Source organism: Cryptotermes secundus, unplaced genomic scaffold (genome assembly GCF_002891405.2).
Source record: "Cryptotermes secundus unplaced genomic scaffold, Csec_1.0 scaffold286, whole genome shotgun sequence".
NCBI classification, from domain to species: domain Eukaryota; kingdom Metazoa; phylum Arthropoda; class Insecta; order Blattodea; family Kalotermitidae; genus Cryptotermes; species Cryptotermes secundus.
The window spans coordinates 323,594-341,200 of NW_019736399.1; the positions used below are offsets into that span (position 1 = coordinate 323,594).

Below are 17,607 nucleotides of genomic sequence, written 5' to 3' on the forward strand. Positions count from 1 at the left end.
AAACAATCTAATTTCCTGAGCACTAGAACCCAAATCAGGAATTCGCTTCCGAAATTGTTCTTTCAAATCTGAAATCACTAAATTTGCAAACGAGGAAGGAAATTCTATTTCACCCTTTTTATGCAACTCTGCACAGTATAGCATAAGAACAAAGTTACAATTTTTCACTTGGCTTTCCAGAAGTATCAACTTTGCTCTGAATGCCTTGATAAGTGCAAATAAATCACAGACTAAGTTATTTTCATGCTGCAACTTTAAATTCAAATGGTTCATATGGTTCGCCAGATCAGCAAAAAATGCTAATTTCCAAAGCCACTCGGTATCTGATAAAAGTGGTTCTTGATGGTTTTTCTCTGTAAGAAATATATCAATTTCATGCCTGAGCTGAAAGAAGCGCGAAAGGACCTTTCCACAGCTAAGCCATCGAACTGCAGTATAATATGTCAGGTCAATAAGCTCTGAATCACATTTACCAGTACTCACTGGAAAATTAGTTCAATTGGCGCATATCTGGACAATTCTTTCGCGGGCCGGATAAAATCACATCGCGGGCCGCATGTGACCCGCGGGCCGTAGTTTGGAGATCCTTGATCTACAGAATTAAAAAAAGAATGAATGACTATTACATTACAACAAAAATTGCTGCATACGAACCTGCACATCATTTACTACACTTCGTATATGTCCGCATTTTAGGCGTTTCAGGAGATCCTGCTTCTGAGCGGTCAATAACATCTTAACTATTGTCTATATTTTCACAGTACTGCAACTTGAATAAAATATAGGACCTTATTCAAAATATACAAAACTTTTCAGTTGCTCCCACAAACGTTCAAAACACAAACCTCCTACCAGCCCCTTTAGCCTCCTACATTTTAAAGTTACTACTGATATTTATCACCAGATGTCCCAGACGTCCCAGACGTCCCAGAGGTCGTTGGAGTGGGAGGTGGGTTGCGTTTGAATAGACGCAAAATGTAGCTCAAGGACAGAAGTACGGATTACTTGGTAGGACTAGAGAGCGCTATGTATGTACTGATTCATGGGACGAGGGCACATGAAGGAAACTGGCAACCGCAATTTCCGAAAATTGTTATCAGTCTAAGTTGAACACATGTTACTGAATGGAGCTGAGTAAATTGAGGAAACGGCAATCAAGTTTCCTCAATTACCACTGCCCCATTAGCAAAATATGTTAAACTCAGGCTGATAAAAATTCTAGGAAATTGTGGTTGCGTTGCGGTTGCCAGTTTGCTTAGTGTGCCCACACCCAAAGAACTGTTCTGATCCTTACATGGAAAACATATCTGTGACTTTGTTATAGGTACGGATCATAGAAAAGATAGAAAATACATGTTTTACACATGGTTGCTGATGGAGTAGTATATTATGTTGGCGTTCCCAATTTTCTTTGGTGACATTAACGCCGATGTATTGCGATCAGCCAGGATATCATCGTACAAAACGTAAAACATTATACTAAAGGGTTCTGATGATGGTATTTTCTATAATACCAGATGGTGAAGAAACTGAAAAGGTCCAATAGTTCTGAGCAAAACGTCATTGTGCAGAATTGTTTACTAGTACATATTCTGCATGTCTGTGGTATTTCCCTCAGGAAACAGATTAAACTTGTGTATTTATTTTTCCAGGAGCCAGGATGGTGCAGTCAGTATAGCGCCTGGCAATGGGCTGGATGACTGAGGTGTAGGAGTTCCAGTTGTGGAAGGGTGAATTTTTCTATTTTGCACGTCTTCCAGACCGGCTGTGGGGTCCATCACCCAACCTATTCACTGGGTACCGTGGGCTCTTTCCACAGAGATAAAGTGGTAGGGCATGAAGCTGACCACTCACCTCCAGCTACTGCTGACGTCAAGAAAATGTGGATATATACGTTTAATCTCTCATGCACATTCATGGTGTAGTGCTTAATTAGGCGAGCACAGGGACAACTTTACGTTTTTATTCTTTCTTCCTCACGTTTATATGTGTCATGTACAGTTAATGGTATTGTTTGATGATATGAGTATTAAATTGTCATTTATGTAAGAGCTGTTGTAAAATAAAAAATTTATTCTGCAAGTCAGTTTTCTCAACATCTCCAAAATATTTGTATACACTGGAGCATAAACACTTAATGGAATAAAATTTCTCGAATTGTTATGTTCTAATTTAATTATAACATATATAACTTTGTTTAAATCTGAAATAATGAAGATTAAAATTACATCAGTATGGTGCCAACTTCCTCCTGTGGGATATAGCTACAAATATGTAATACTTGTCCTTACATTTTCACAGCTGTAGCATAATTTGTCACTTCAGCTTTTAAGAATAGACCACATGGAATACTGAAGATCTTCTGTTTCAGCTAACATTACCATTGCCATCTTCACAGTTAATGATGAACTGGGGAATTAGCACCTCTCATACACACCTTCAGCTGGCAGTTGAGTCAGAGACGAAGCTGTCATTGGAAGAAGCAGAGGAGCAGGGTGTTATCTAATAGGGCTGTAGGGAACAAAAATGTGTTTACAATGACCAAAAATATTTTGGCAACCAGGTGGTCATAATAGAAGGTGATGAAAATGTTTCAACAATGTCTTGACAAAAGTGAAGATTAACTTCATATTTCCAAAAACCAAAGACATGTATACAAATTGGCACCCTAATTCTGATGTAGGCAAATTGCACTGTATCCTCATTCTGATACCAATGGCTTCTGATCATTCTTGTGAAAATGTTTTGTTTCCAGTTTTTCAAATTCACACAATCAGCATACTGTTATTGGAGTATATCATATCCAGATGTCCTGCAGATACCTTCCTTGATTCTGAAGTTCACTTACAATTAATCTGGCATTCTGTTCTTCAATTCCTGAAAATCAAAAATGAATTCACCTCTTCAAAGATGTAACAGAAATGAGAACAAAGATATCATGATACCACAGACATGCAAATAAGAACATTTTTTAGATACAGTACAATCCTTAACTACCAAACCACTCTGCAACAAAGACATCCACACCAAACCAAAGGTTTTCACAAATAATTCCTAATCCTTTTTTTAGAAAAAATGAGTTTACTTTTTCTGCCTGCATAGAGAGACTAAACACACACACATTTGAGCCAGACTTACAAATTCTGAACATGCTAACACAAAAAGAAAAGAAATAAATACTTTGGGTGTCTGCTGTCCAGATATATGAACCAAACTTACAGTCTGAACCATTAACGACGTTTGAAATTCCATAATAAGAATAACAGCTCCATAATTTAAATGTTGAAAACTGAAATTAACTTCCTTCTGGCTTCAATCTTTGCAAAATCTTTATAGATATCATTAAAGTTTACCATCTCCAAAATTCAGAAAATCCAAAAATAAATTCTCTGGATGCTCCTCAGAAATAGTCTGAAAATGTTTAAGCATATGGTACACACATACCCATGCATCTGGGGGCCCTAAGCAACTGCCACTTTGCCCACTGGATAAACTGGCCTTATTTCTAACAGCAGAACAAAACCCATTTACACAGTTTCTGTATACTCTACTGCAAAATGCTTTCAAAGTGCAGTATTTCCATTTATATGGGATACCAAATAACATTAATACCTCTTTCATTCTGAATCACAGACACTATGGCATTAAGTATGTCCATTCCCATGTTCTTGGCATCTCCACATATATAGACTGTACTGTTCTTTTCAAAAACTTGGTTAACAAACTCCCTGCCATAAAGTTTGATATTATCCTGAAAAAACGAAGAATGAGTATAGAATGGTGCTGCTTAAAGAAGTAGCATTTTAATTACACATAATTACCATATTTACGCATGTATAGGCCGCACATTTTTTTCCAAAAATTCAAGAGGAAAACTGGGGTGCGGCTTATATTCGAAATATTCGAAATCACACTTCATTTAAAAAAAATTATATTCATAATTAGTAATACAGGATGTTCTACTCCTGAAATAATATTCCAAGAAATTATTTTTTCTATAATTTCTGTCTGAAAATTGTGCTGCGGCCTATACACGCACGCGGCCTATACATGCGTAAATACGGTATCTGTTTTACAAAAATTGTATACTATAACTGACATAAATATGATATCTTATAAACCTTATGTTACAGAAAGTACTTTCTTACTTTATAAGACTAGATTGTGACAATATATAGTCTTGTTGGTGGATACCAACGTTTTGGAGATACATGTCACCTAATTCTTCAGGATCAACCCTAGAGATGATATTCACATTATCAATGCACTGCAGCAAAAGGAAAAACACTGACATTACAGCATCCAGATCCAGAATTGTAATATATCTGGCAGAGGCCATGTTTCAGACTAAGATAAATAACAGCACAATAATGAAGAAACAGGAACATGCTATTTACCTGAACATATCTTGGCATTTTTTCCTTTCTTTTATCACGTGAAAATGATAAAAATAGACGATTTAAGATGCCATCTTCAATATACTTGTTCAGCTCTGACCTACAAGAATTAGATCACACAGGTAAATGATGATCATTTAAAGAATCAAAATTAAGAAGCTGATGTCACTATACAATCTGAGCATAGAAATAACATCACAGAACAGACAGCCACAAGAATAGATTTTGTTGTATCATAGCGTCCTGTTGCACTGATTTTCATCCATGATATGTATACAGTGGCCGTCTTGTAGTGCACTCAATTTCACCTGTTACTTCATGACATGTTTCAGCAACATAGTGCCATCATCAGGTGCCCTAATTACACTAATCTATTGCATTGCTTGCCATTATATGTCTTTATAAAATTATTTAAAAAGTATTTAAAAAGTGCGTATTCGTCAACTATAATAAATTTACACACACAAAAACTTGTTAAGATTATTCATTTTATGTGTCTTAATTAAAACTTGTGTGTGGTTCTTCCACTATGGGATCGTTTTTCTTATATTCTGTGTAAACCGTGTCTTGTGATGTGTGTTCCCTGTAGCATATACTGATCACATACAGCATAACTTTTGAAATGCTTATTACAAATAATATATTTTACTGTGATATAGTGTGTGTGAAATAATCTATTACTCTTCTGTCACCACAGTGTTTGTACAGTTATATTATATGTCATGTATTAATTACTACATGTTTTGGCCCTTTTTCTTGGCCATCACCAGGTATATACAGATTTTTTACATTCACCTTCTTCATGCTCTGGGAGTATTTATTTTCAGTTTTTATGTTTTTATGTAATGTCTCTTTTCTATAAGATTAATTAAATATTACACTATTACAATTAAAGTTAAAGTTTGATTTGTTTCATTCTGGTCCGTCAACCTATTAAGTTTACAATTAAGTTTATTTCAGTCCAATGTGACATATAAATTGTTATATGTCACACTGGACTGAAATAAACTTAATTGTAAAGTTAAAGTATTATTTTACTAAATATGTAAATATTAAAACACTGAATTTTTTATTGTAACAACAAGTTTCTTGTGTCTCGGTTTGGTAAATTTCAGGCAATGTGCTCTGTATTCTAGTTGATGTTGTGGAATTTGTTCCCTGGACAACCTGGTGCTGTTGTTCTTGCGTATTCCACTCATCTGTGGGTACGTGATGTTTTGTTTCCTGTGTTTTCCTGTGTTATTTTTATTCCTATTACTTGATCTTGTTATGAGAGATGTGGAGCTTGTGTTAGTGACTGTACAGACAGATTGTGAAACCTTCCTCACATTTTAATTCAGATTCATTGTCCTGACATTGACTGCTGTTTTATAAGTCCTGAAAGATAGGATAGCTGTGGAGAGGGACTCCTGAAGTCACTTATCAAGAATGTGTCTTTACAATTTTCCTCAGCCTGAAGTTGAAGAGGGCATAATTATATCTTGAATTAATTTATATTAATTTTGATGTCCTTTGTCATTTCTACAAACTGAAAGAAAAGTGTAAGTAGAACTAACCTGTAAAGGAAATCCTTATCCTCATACCTGCACCCATAGAACAACCAAATCTCTCCAAAGACCAAGTCACTTGACTTTTGCCATTCTGCCTGGCGATGCTGAAGGAAACCTAATGATAAAACAATTTAAAATCTCTTATTTCATTCATTCATCCATCAGTAATCTGTCAGATGACAGGTCCACAGTCTCTTCCAAAACAGTTCCTCCACTTAATGCAATCTAGAGCTTTCTCCTTCAAATGAGAATATCCTCTTCTATCCCCAAGGTCATCCAGCATCTTCTTATGTCTTCTTCCTCGTCTTCAGGTCACTTCTATCCACCCCTCTATCTTTCCTTCAATAACTTCTTTTAGGAGGCAGTTACTGCGTAAGATATGACCGATCCAATTAGCCTTCCATTTTCTTATTTCGTGTAGGATATTCCTCTGTTCACTGACTCTAAATAACACTTCTTCATTTCTCACATAATCGGTCCAACTGATCTCCTCCATCCTTCTCCAACACCACATTTCGAAGCTTTCCAGGTGTTTCTGATCTACTGCCCTAAGTGTCCAAGTTTCAGCCCCATACAAAGCCATGCTCCAAATGTAGCATTTCACTAGTTCCTTTCTCAAATTTAAGTTCAATTTGCTAGTAAAAAGATTNACATCTTCCTATGAATCATTTAGCTACTTTTCTTATGTCACATATATGGATCAAAGAGAGAAAAGAAAAATATATTCTTCACACACCTCAGTGGAGTGCTTAAAATATTCTATTTACTGTAGAAGAAGACTGACTGACTGACTGACTGACTGACTGACTGACTCATGGCGTGTAATGACACTTTCTTAACCATTCATGTAATTAAGTGACAAATGTTAGGACAACAGTGTAAATGGTGAACTGGAAAAAATATGGAATGAAGTGGTTCGTCTTATAGCACTATCCAGAATTTTCCTGGAGACAGAAAAAACAAGAAACATCAGCAAAGGCAGTCTCCAGGCTGACACTCAAACCTGGGACTTCCTAAGTACAGGAATGTAGAATATCAGGTACCAATGAATTTTTCATATTGAATGTAACGCTTCTGTTTCACTATTCTGAGTGACACCAGTCCACTCACCTATGAAGGGGGCCACTCCTGTTCCTGGTCCTATAAGGATCACAGGCACTGAAGAGTCTTTTGGAAGCCTGAAACCTGTACTTTTCCTCAGGTACACAGGGACCTGAAAACATGTCCATCAGTTACCCACAGCACCATTATCAATACTGGTTTGAAAGAATCCTCCTCTCTGACTTTATCACTGAAATATGTTAAGTAATTTTAATTCTGTACAATGAAAACTGTTCATAAGAACTTTTTTTATTGTTAACAACAGTAATATTATTAAAGATAACTTTTTCAATTTTGTCATTTCAAGAATGATGGATGATGAGAGAGAGAGGGTAGCTAACGTGCACAGATGAAATGTAATTGTTTACAAAATTTTGATTGGAAAAACATACTAACAAGAGCTGTTCTGAAAGACCCAAGAAGCAGGATATGAGGATGAGAACTGTACTCATTTGACTCAGGACCGAGTCCAATAATGCACTGCAGGTTTTGTAAAAGTTGGGTGTAGCTGAATAACTATAAGCTTCTCAAGCAGGATATCATCATGGCCTGGAGGCATTAAATTAAATCAAGAGAAAAGGAAATTTCAGCATTGGAATTTAATGTACACTTCTCAAGCAAGGTAGGAACTATGACTGTACAATATCAGGCATAAATATCATGATACCTTCAACTCCGTCAGTTTATCCTGCAAGCTTAACTTCCTCAGCTCTTCAGTGACAGAGTCATCAGGACTTGCAGCTGTCTGAATGATCCTCGTCAGGGAATCTAGCCAGCCAGTACAGGCGCCATAACGGGCACCAGACCCATCATGTTTTGAAGCAGGAAACTTCACCAGAGTGTACACAAAGTGTAATTCTGAGCATCCTCTGCTCTTCTGGAGTGGAGAAGAGGCAACTGAATATGGACGGGCCTACAGATAAGAAACAATGATATTTTATTTATACTGTGCCAGAAACATCTGTGAGGATACACACCATTAGATAGTGATATGGATCATTATATCATCATTAAAAAGTTAATAATTCAATTTTCAACATACAATGGAAAACAAAATCTCCATAGCATTGAACATGCAGGACTTATCTTCCATAAGGTTACCTACTCAAAGTTTGACATACGTTCAGAGGTATTTTAGACAGACTATACCTATTATTATACCTATTAATGAATGACTACAGGCCGGATGACTGGGCAGTCAGAGTTCAAGTCCTGGTAGAGTCAAGGATTTTCTCTTCTCCATGCCATCCAGACCAGCTCTCGGGTCCACCCAACCTCCTATCCTGTGGGTATCAGGGGCTCTTTCCCTGGGGGGGGAGGGGCTGGGGTGTAAAGCTGGCCACTCACCTCCAACTAGCATTCAGGTCAAGAAAATGTGGAGCTATACATCCACTCCCCCATATGCCTTCATGGCGTGGTGCTTAATTAGTTAAGCACAGGGGCAAATTTACCTTATTTATACCTATTAACAGGTATCTTCTGACCTAACAATATCAGAATGTGGCAGCCTAATAAATATCTGATGTACATAAAATCATATGTCATATCTGTCATTGACAGAAAAAAACTACTTTTTAATACTCTGATCATTAAGTTGCCAACTTTAGTCAACTGATGGTGTCGCATGGTCAGCGCAACGAATCCCCACGGTCGTTAATCTCGGTTTTCTAGACCGGAGCCGCTATTTCCTCGAAATAGCTCCTCAATTATCCTCACAAGGGTGAGTGGACCCTGTTCCAGACCCACTTCTTCTAAGAAAATCTGGTAGGGTGGGGGATCGAACCCAGACCACTAGATCTGTAGCCAGGAACTCCTGACCACTAGACCACAAGGCACTAACTTTGCCAAGAAGCAGCAGTCACTCAGTCGGTATAGTTCGCTTGAAGACTAAAACCACGGAGTTTCTTTTTTAATCATTAAGTTTAAAGGTTTACCATTAGTGCAATATATTTCAGCAACTGGCATGTGACTTATGGTACACATCTTAATTTTTCTGCCTTTAAGTTTGTCACAGAAGTCACTGAACTGCTTAATCATCCAGAGAACATTAACCAGGAAGGTACATATACAAATTATGTAGACATGTGAACCCACATAGCATGATAGATGGGTTCCAATGTTTCAGAAGAACCAGCTACTTCCATCTTCTCTTCTGAAAATGAAAGAGCAAGTTCCTCTGATACACCGCTACCTCTCTACTAAACTAGTATAAATGTAGCTATCTTTTCAAAACTCTTCAAGATACTGGCGTAAGATGTTTGTGAGGAAGTTAGTTTTAACAATATATAAATACAAACCACTCCGTCCAATGTGACATATAAGTTTTTACTACATTAAAACTTATCTCCCTTACATGTTTCAGTCCTTATGGGTCATCTTCAGAGGGAACATCATTACAAACTGGAAACTACCATCACAATAGGTGTTTTGATTTAAAATACATACACTTATATCCTATAATGCACAGTACGCATAAAGTCGAACGTTTCACAATCACAGCAGCTTCCTGGTGTCGTAAAAAGTTTCTAGATGTTATTTAAAAAACCTTTATTGTCAATAGTTAAAATTTTTTTAAACCACGTAGGTTTGTGTCCGTACTCCTATCGTCCTTCTTGTATGGGGCAGATTTTGTGCCGCCTGTCTATCTTGATGAGGAGGTTCTTGATGTCGTCCAGGGTTTGTTCGTGGCTTGCTGTGTTGTTTTCACTGCTTTAATAACTTTCTGTTGCAACTTTAATGGCCTGTACACTAGTTGGGAAATAATGCCCCTAGACACTACAGTACAAAGAATGTAATTTAAAACTAAATAAAACAAAAAATAATTCTTTCATCCACTCTATCACACATACCTGAAGACGAGGCAAGTGTTCCACAAGCATCTCAACTGGAGGACAGCATGTAGGGAATGTTTCTAATAGGTCAAGCAATGTAGTTCTTGCCTCCACTATAAATTTTGAGTAGTGGGCACTCCCTTCTTTACTGCACAGTTCCTCCAGTCTGTGTCGCTCAGTTGGGTCTTCTGTGTGGGAAGCCAGTATGCGTAAAAACATCTATAAATAGTAATCATTATCAGGTATAGCTTATGCCACAAGTGATGACATACACTCTAAAACAACATTCCATTCTTTTGTGTGGAATCATGAACAAGAGTCCACGTGAGCAAATGATAAGTAGAGGTGAAGCAAGTCAGTGTGCTGCCTGGCCTTTTTGTAGGGAAGAGAGGTGGAATACTTTTTTTACTCCTTGAGCACTGAGAGGTACACCCCATCACACTCCTGCTACCCTTCACCTTCTCCTCTCCTGTACAACCATATGTCATCTCTCATTGCATAAAGTATACTAAAGGTTTTAATAATATGGGTGTAATTATCATAAAAGTTATCAAAAATATGAATGTTAGAACTTTAATATTGGCAACTATTTATTTACAACTGATACAAAATAGATGCATGTTTCAATGTTTTACTGTCCTTCAATGTAGTCACCAGCATTGTGTACAACCCATTACCAGCGATGTGGAAGTTGTAGGATACCTTTAGCAGTGCCTGTTGTGTTGGCAGTTCGAATGGAGCAGTCTACTGCCTGAAGAATCTCTGGAACAGTCCTGAAGCGAATGCCATGAAGTGGTTCCTTCATCTTAGGAATCAAGTCGAAGTTATAAGGGCTTAAATCCGGGGAGTATGGTGGATGGTACAGCACTTCTAAGCCCCATCGATCGAACAAATCAGCCACAGCTTGCCATTTCTGCATTTCCATCAAATCATGGGGAATCCATCAGGATGCAATTTTTCTCATTCCCAGGCGTTCCTTCAGAATGTGAAGCACAGTCGTATGCGCTAATCCTGTCTCTCGGGCCATCTCACGAATCGAATGGCGTCAATCACTTTCCAGTAACGCGGAAAGAGAATCCACTTCTTCTTCACAGACACTAGGACGACCTGGCCGATGCATGTCTGCCACATTTTGGCATCCCTTGTTGAAGGCTTTTACCCACCTTGCCACTGTTCTGTAAGGCAATGCAGATTCCCTGCAAGCCTCTTGAAGACCTTGATGACACTGTTGTGCTGTACAGCCTCTGGCACATTCAATCTTTATCCAACTCCGTTGTTCCTGTTTCAAAAACATCATGAGACAACATTACATTAGACCGCCAGCTAACACGAGGCTCTGTTCTTCTCGTCACTGCGCATGCGCGTGATGTGGGAAGGGAGAGTCCATTTGCTCTGAGGTAAGGTAGGTATGTAACTAACATGTGGTATAAGTGACATTATTTGGTTCCGTTGCATGGCGTCTCTACAGCAGTGTTGCCACTATTAAAGTTCCAACCCTCATATAACTAAATTACTACTACAAGTACTGTAGAAATTTGATAGAAGCCTACTCCATTATTTCAATTGTTCATTATGACCCAATTATTAAAATGGTCTTAAAAGGTAAGGTAAAGTTGTCCTTATACTTAATGAAATAAGCACTACGCCATGAAGACAGACCTGGAAGTGGATATATAGGTCCACTTTTTCTTGACCTCGGCACTAGTTGGAGATGAGTGGTCAGCTTCAAGCCCTGGCCGCTTTAGCCCTGGGAAAGAGCCCCCGGTACCCACTGTACAAGAGGTTGGGTGGACCCCAGAGCAGGTCTGGATGACATGGAGAAGTGAAAATTCTGGACCCTACCGGGACTCACACTCCAACCTCTCAGTTGTCCAGCCTGTAGCCAGTTGCCATACCGATTGCGCTATCCCAACTCCTATTAAAATGGTATTAAGGTATGTAATAGCTTTGTTCATAAGCGTTGATGATGTTCATAGGATGTTCACAAGTCGGTGACTTCCTGTATTATATATACAAAGAGAGTAGAATGTTCAAGGTGAAACAATTCATTCATCAGAGATGACTTAGAGGCCAGGTGAGTGGATTTTGGCCATTGCCAAGTAGATATAAGGCACACTTCAAGAGCCCTGGCCTCAAACACTGTTACAAACTGTTCAAAGCAAAGAGGGCCAGATTTAAGGGGGAACTACCAAGGCAGCCATCCCACGGCCTCCACAAAACAGAAATAGGATCAACAGATTTTACTGAGACATTTTCTATTCTAAAATCACAAAAAAATAGTTTGTATTTTTAGTTATTATAAAAAACGAGGCTAAAAAATAAATTGTCACAAGCTAAATTTGCTGTTACTTAAAGGAGCCCCTGCAACAGTAATTCTGGCCCTGATGCTGAGTCAGAGCTTACCATGGCCAGGACATCATACACTAGGGTTGCCAGATTTTGTAAAATAAAAAAAGGAGTGATGTCTCATTGCTTGTTTATAACGACATTTTTCACGACTAATAGGCTATAAAATATACATAATCAACATACTACATAACTTCCAAAATGCTACTACACGTCTGTATTATATAGGCCTACTACACATTTATAGAACAAAACAAATATTACGTAGCCCTATTACATATTTATAGAATGCACAAAATATTCTGCTTTGGTTTAGAACCTCAAGTGTTGCCAACATTCACGAAATGCAACATAACGAAAGAAACTATAACAATGTCATTTTCCATGAATTACAGAAATTTTATGATAATATTTAACCCATGAATTCGCAATGGACTTATATAAAAAAACGGAGAATTATCCACTCTGGGTAAACAATAAACGGAGGAACAAAATTTTGGTGAAAAAATGGAAGAAACCAGGGAAAGCAGGGTATCTGGGAACCCTATCATACACATACTCCAAGGTATACTAATCCAATTCTTTTCTCACACTCAGACAGAAACTTCAAAGTACCTGTGACATGCAAAGTACAGTCACCTTACATAAGTTTTGAGGTTTTCATGCAGTGATTCTCCAGACTGTTCTCTTCGGTGGTAAAGATGGTGGAAGAATGTTCCCACAGATGTCAGTATCCACCTACATGACTACACAGTGTCACACCCCAGAAGACCTTCTGCAAAGTTACCTTTTTTGGGACTGCCCTGATGTCAAGGCAAGTCTGTAAGATGTGTCTAAGAGTAGTCTTTACTGGGATGTGTGGTGGCACACATGCATTCTTCTTCACTGTCCCAGGTTTCACTAACACAGTAACGATGGTGTCGGCTCTTTCAGTTATCTTGAGATGTTTCATGACCTTCTCAACTTCATCTTTGGAGTTTTCAGGAATTACACCTATTGTGTCACCTGGCTGAAAATCTATACCAGATCCCTGTAAAATATTGTATCTGCTTTTTAACATGCACAACAAAGTTAATTTTTAACCTTGTCCATCTTCTTCATTTCCAACCTCACTCCCATCAGCTACAAAAGCTATACGACTGAAAATAATAGAAAATATAAAATTCGTGCCATCTACTGCTTCTATACGTGACCTACCAGAAGAGATGCCAGAGAGGGTAAGAAGGAAATAAATAACACTCAGCAAGGTATCATAATATTGTGGTAAAATCATAATGTTGTAGCACATGGCTTTGGACAACAGATCTTGTGGAGAAATGAAGATGTTGAAACCCTTCTTACAGAGGACAGGAAAGCGTTAATGCTTAACACACCATTCTTGTCCTGTGGAGTAGAGGTTCTTGATAGTTTCTTCTGGTTAAGAATGTGTGGAACTATACCTCCACTTCACCGTGTCTCCATGGTGTGATAATTAAGCACAGAAACAACTTTACACTTACATTATCTTTAATATACCATTTAGTAGATACAGTGTGGGAAACATAGATACTGGCTATTTTGAGAGGGGTGGTATGGACAGGATCAATCTGGCTCAGGACAGGGACATGTGGAGGGCTCTTATGAACATGGTATTGAACCTTTGGTTCCATTAAATGCTGGGAAGTTCTTCAGTATCTCCACAATTGTGCGGCTTTGCAAGAAGGGCTCAGCTCTATGAAGTTATGATATAATAGCCACTAGGAGTCCTACTTACAGGGCAGATTTCAGATGGAAATGAGTAAATTTCAAGAGAAAACTGCATGAATGACATTTTGGCATACTGTCTACCACAGTCTCATCAAAAATGTCACTTAAAAATTATGATGGGCTTAAATGGCTTAATATTCAGAAAAGCAAATAATTTTTCCCTTGAGAAAATCTTTCATCGATGATTAAATACAAACATTTCTATGTACGGTTGAAATACTGCAGGCACTATTACCTGAATATCTAAACAAACATCTACAACCTTCTTGACATCCTCACCACACGTAAGTTGTTGTGCGCTCAACACAGTTGCCAAGTATGGAGAGCCAGTGGCAAATGGAAAGGCACAGCCATTCTGAATTTCAAGTTCCTTCACATCCTGTAATTTTGAGACAAATACAGTACTTATCAGATCAGCTTAACTTTGAAGTAATTTTAGCACAATGATTTGCCACTGTACAGGTTACTTTTGTGGAACTGAAAATAAAACATCTTTGTGGTTAAAGAAATCTATCTCCACATAAAAGGCCAGAGTATGTTTGCAGACAGATTATGAAAGCATTGAACTTTTCAAGCATTAAATACAGTAAGCCATTTAGCCACACTGTAATAATTCTGTCAACTGTTCTAAACTTATCACAAAAGCTTATGACTATCAAATAGCATTTTCCTTTTAATGTAACTCTTCCATTCTGCAAGTGTTGAGATTATATTAGATAATATTCCATGTGCTCATATGTTCATATTTCATGTGTTTCCATCTTGTGGGACAAAGAGTACCCCAAGCAAGAAATCAGCAAGAAGCAGGCAGCAAACAAGTATGCTCCTCTGATATGTCAGCAGACTTCTACCAGACTATATTGAGTTACATCCCAAAAGACAGTCCTCCTCATAATCACTGCTGTGGGAACCTCAAGTTCAAAATAGAATGCTTGTTACTGCATACAGTTTTAATTACTTGTTAGTGTCTTAAATGTTCTGAAGATAATCAGAATGATGTGAAACCTTGTGTGAATTATGCTAAGAGTAAATAAATGATAATGCCCATATACAGACCAAAATATTTTATGCTTTTAAAGAGTATAATGTTTGCAACTTGTTTCCTGATGGTTATATTTTGAACTTAGCACAATATATTACAACAGTTTGGAAATTTATGTCGAAATATGTGACATTTATTATGTCAGGGATGGTAATAGGGTCAGATACATACAGATGCCATCCACTTGGTTCAAGTGTGCTTCATTTTGAGGAAATTGTTTCCATTGCATTGGGATGTCATAACTATTGTTCCCAACAGTGATACATGTAGGAACAAATTCATGAGCGTCCATTGCAAACATTTCCTCCTAACATTTACTGGTCATTGCCCTGTTCTTTTCCACTGGTCTTAAGCACCTACCTAGTTCTTTGTTGAAGTGTTTAACTAGTACTGAAAGGCCAGTTCATCCACGAACTGCATGATGTTAGGTGTATTGTAATTTGGAATAATTTCACAACATGCAGAATTATAGAAACGCGTCCTGCTCGTCTCAGTGCGAGATTATATGACTATCAAGAATGCAAAATATCATAAAAATATACATACCAGTTTCTCACAAGGATGATAACAAAGTTCCAAGAAATCTGGTGGTAAAGTTGGCAAGCTTAACTTCACGTCCACCATAGTAATAAGTATTTTTATACTTAATTCTTTATTAGATAAGTCTGTGGCCGTGGGAATTAAACAACAATAATGCAAGGTGATGGACTTCTATTTTTCGTTGCCTGTTTATCTTTGTGGAGATTTTAAATAGCATCTAATAACATAACCTCAAATCACAACACACTCCCTCTAAAAACATTGTCTTAACATTATTCTGTGCAAATGGATTTGTAGGCTTTCACATCTATGTAACTGAAAACTACGCTTGACACAATACGTGTAATATAGGTCGCTATTTTACAGTTTTCGGTTTTTCATGTGGCATATTCATCACATTCACAAGTTTCCTCCCAAACAACCCGTAGCTGCCATTGAGGCTATGCAATTTCTACGGAGCTTTCCCTACACTTGTGTTGAATAATGAACTTCTTCTACCTGACGATGGATATTGTTAAGTTCCTTAGAAACGATGGCACCTATCTACAAAATTACAAGTGTCTGTCCTAGAACAGCATAAACTTAACACCCATCGCTGTTAGAACCAGAAATCGCAATTTGCGTCCTGCCGAATATATATATATATATATATATATAACTAAATTATGTAGGACACAGCAGAAGTAATCCTAAACCACATAAATTCAAATGTACGTGGTATTGGACAAGGAAAATGTAAGCATAGGAAGTATAAGGGGCTTAAACTTGGCGGCGGTCAAGCGCGGATATACTGCTGAAACTGCGGCGCAACAAACATGGAGCCTACATAAACGTAGAATGACTGACCCCTCCTTCAAAGAGGAGGCCCCCTTTCGAAACACGTAGATGTCTAGGAGAGAATAAAAATCTTCGTCTTGTACTCGAGGAGACTAAAGCCAGAAATGGCTGTGCTGACGAAACCAGCAGCAATTTAACCGACCGACCGACCGGCCGACCGACCGAGTTGTGGTTGATGAGGTTGTCTCGGTTGAGAGTTGCAGTTGTGAGAAGTGAGATCTGGTAGCTGAGGTCGAGAACAGTTCGGGAACCCAGAGGAAGTGGAATATCCGCCGTTCGAAGCCGCTGCCAAGCAACGGCTAGTGAAGATTGAGAAGACTTTATGTGTGTTGTAGTTACAGTGGGCTTTGTAGCGTGTAATCAAGTAAGACTGACGTAGTTGTTTGTAGTTAACGAGTGTAAATGTCCAATAAATCCGATTATCAATCAAAATCCCATCATCACTCTATCTCGCGGCAGTATTAATGCCAGATATAATAAAAGAAGTATGTTGTCTGAACCAGAGGTCACTGAACCTGTACTCGTGAGGGTCACATCGATTTTGTACCATACGCCTGTCTGCTTGTTAGCTGCTGCGACGTGTGAATTTAAATGAACCCGGGGAACTGGGTAGAAAATAGCGATTGCACATGCATCCACCCAGCTATTCATGAAGCGTGTCTCACGTAAGAGAATGGATTATGCCAGTGGTTGTAAATTAATTCACTTTACACAAGTACATGCTGATGTCTCACTACAAGGATTCAGGGAAAATTATAATATAAAGAGAGCTAACAAACAGATCCTTTGAATGTGGCGAAGTTCAAATATTTGCAAACGACAGTAACGAATCAAAATTTGATTCATGAGAAAATTAAGAGCAGATTGAATTCGAGTAGTGCTTGCTACCATTCCTTTCAGAACTTTTCGTCTTCTCTGTCTAAAAACATGAAAATTAAAATACACAAAAATATAATTTTTCCTGTAGTTACGTATAGGTGTGAAGCTTGGTTTCTGATGTTATGGGGAAGATATATAGACTGAAGGTGTTTGAAAGCAGAATTGTAGGGAGAATATTTGGACCGAAGAGGGATGAAATGATAAGAGGTTGGAGAAAACTGCATAATGAGGAGCTTCACAAATCATACTTTTCTCCAAATACGTGTATAATTTGAATGACCAAGTTAAACACGTTTCCACTGCAACGAATACACATGGAACCATAGAAAAATTGTTGT

At 38.0% G+C, this 17,607-nt stretch overlaps 2 protein-coding genes across 4 annotated transcripts in view; both read right to left on the bottom strand.

The window, feature by feature from the left end:
* The window catches only part of LOC111869857, a 30,987-nt gene extending 30,114 nt beyond the window's left edge, over positions 1-873 (bottom strand). The window contains exon 1 of the mRNA XM_023861690.2: positions 655-873. Coding sequence (XP_023717458.1) covers positions 655-735 — 81 coding nt within the window. The 5' untranslated portion in view covers positions 736-873. The remainder of the gene's footprint in view (positions 1-654) is intronic.
* Positions 874-2,102: 1,229 nt separating this feature from the next.
* On the bottom strand, positions 2,103-16,200 carry LOC111869859 (methionine synthase reductase). 3 transcript variants are annotated; one of them, XM_023861696.2, is made up of 10 exons: positions 15,560-16,200; positions 14,207-14,350; positions 13,013-13,255; positions 9,898-10,098; positions 7,716-7,961; positions 7,058-7,160; positions 5,954-6,062; positions 4,398-4,497; positions 3,613-3,751; positions 2,103-2,877 (listed from the first exon to the last, which is right to left on the bottom strand). In XM_023861696.2, exons 1-10 carry the CDS (start codon positions 15,635-15,637, stop codon positions 2,798-2,800), a joined length of 1,443 nt encoding a protein of 480 aa, XP_023717464.1. In that variant the 5' UTR covers positions 15,638-16,200; the 3' UTR covers positions 2,103-2,797. The 3 variants fall into 3 exon arrangements, with proteins under 3 accessions (XP_023717464.1, XP_023717466.1, XP_023717465.1); XM_023861698.2 differs by lacking the exon at positions 13,013-13,255; XM_023861697.2 differs by lacking the exon at positions 9,898-10,098 and having other exon boundaries at positions 15,560-16,199.
* Positions 16,201-17,607: the final 1,407 nt, after the last annotated feature.

Excerpts from the sequence above, each read along its gene's own strand:
- LOC111869859 (XM_023861696.2), bottom strand. The coding sequence starts at position 15,637 with ATGGTGGACGTGAAGTTAAGCTTGCCAACTTTACCACCAGATTTCTTG. Across the intron at positions 14,351-15,559 it reads ATCATCCTTGTGAGAAACTG|GATGTGAAGGAACTTGAAAT; the intron begins GTATGTATATTT and ends TCAAAATTACAG. Across the intron at positions 7,962-9,897 it reads AACACTTGCCTCGTCTTCAG|GCCCGTCCATATTCAGTTGC; the intron begins GTATGTGTGATA and ends TCTTATCTGTAG.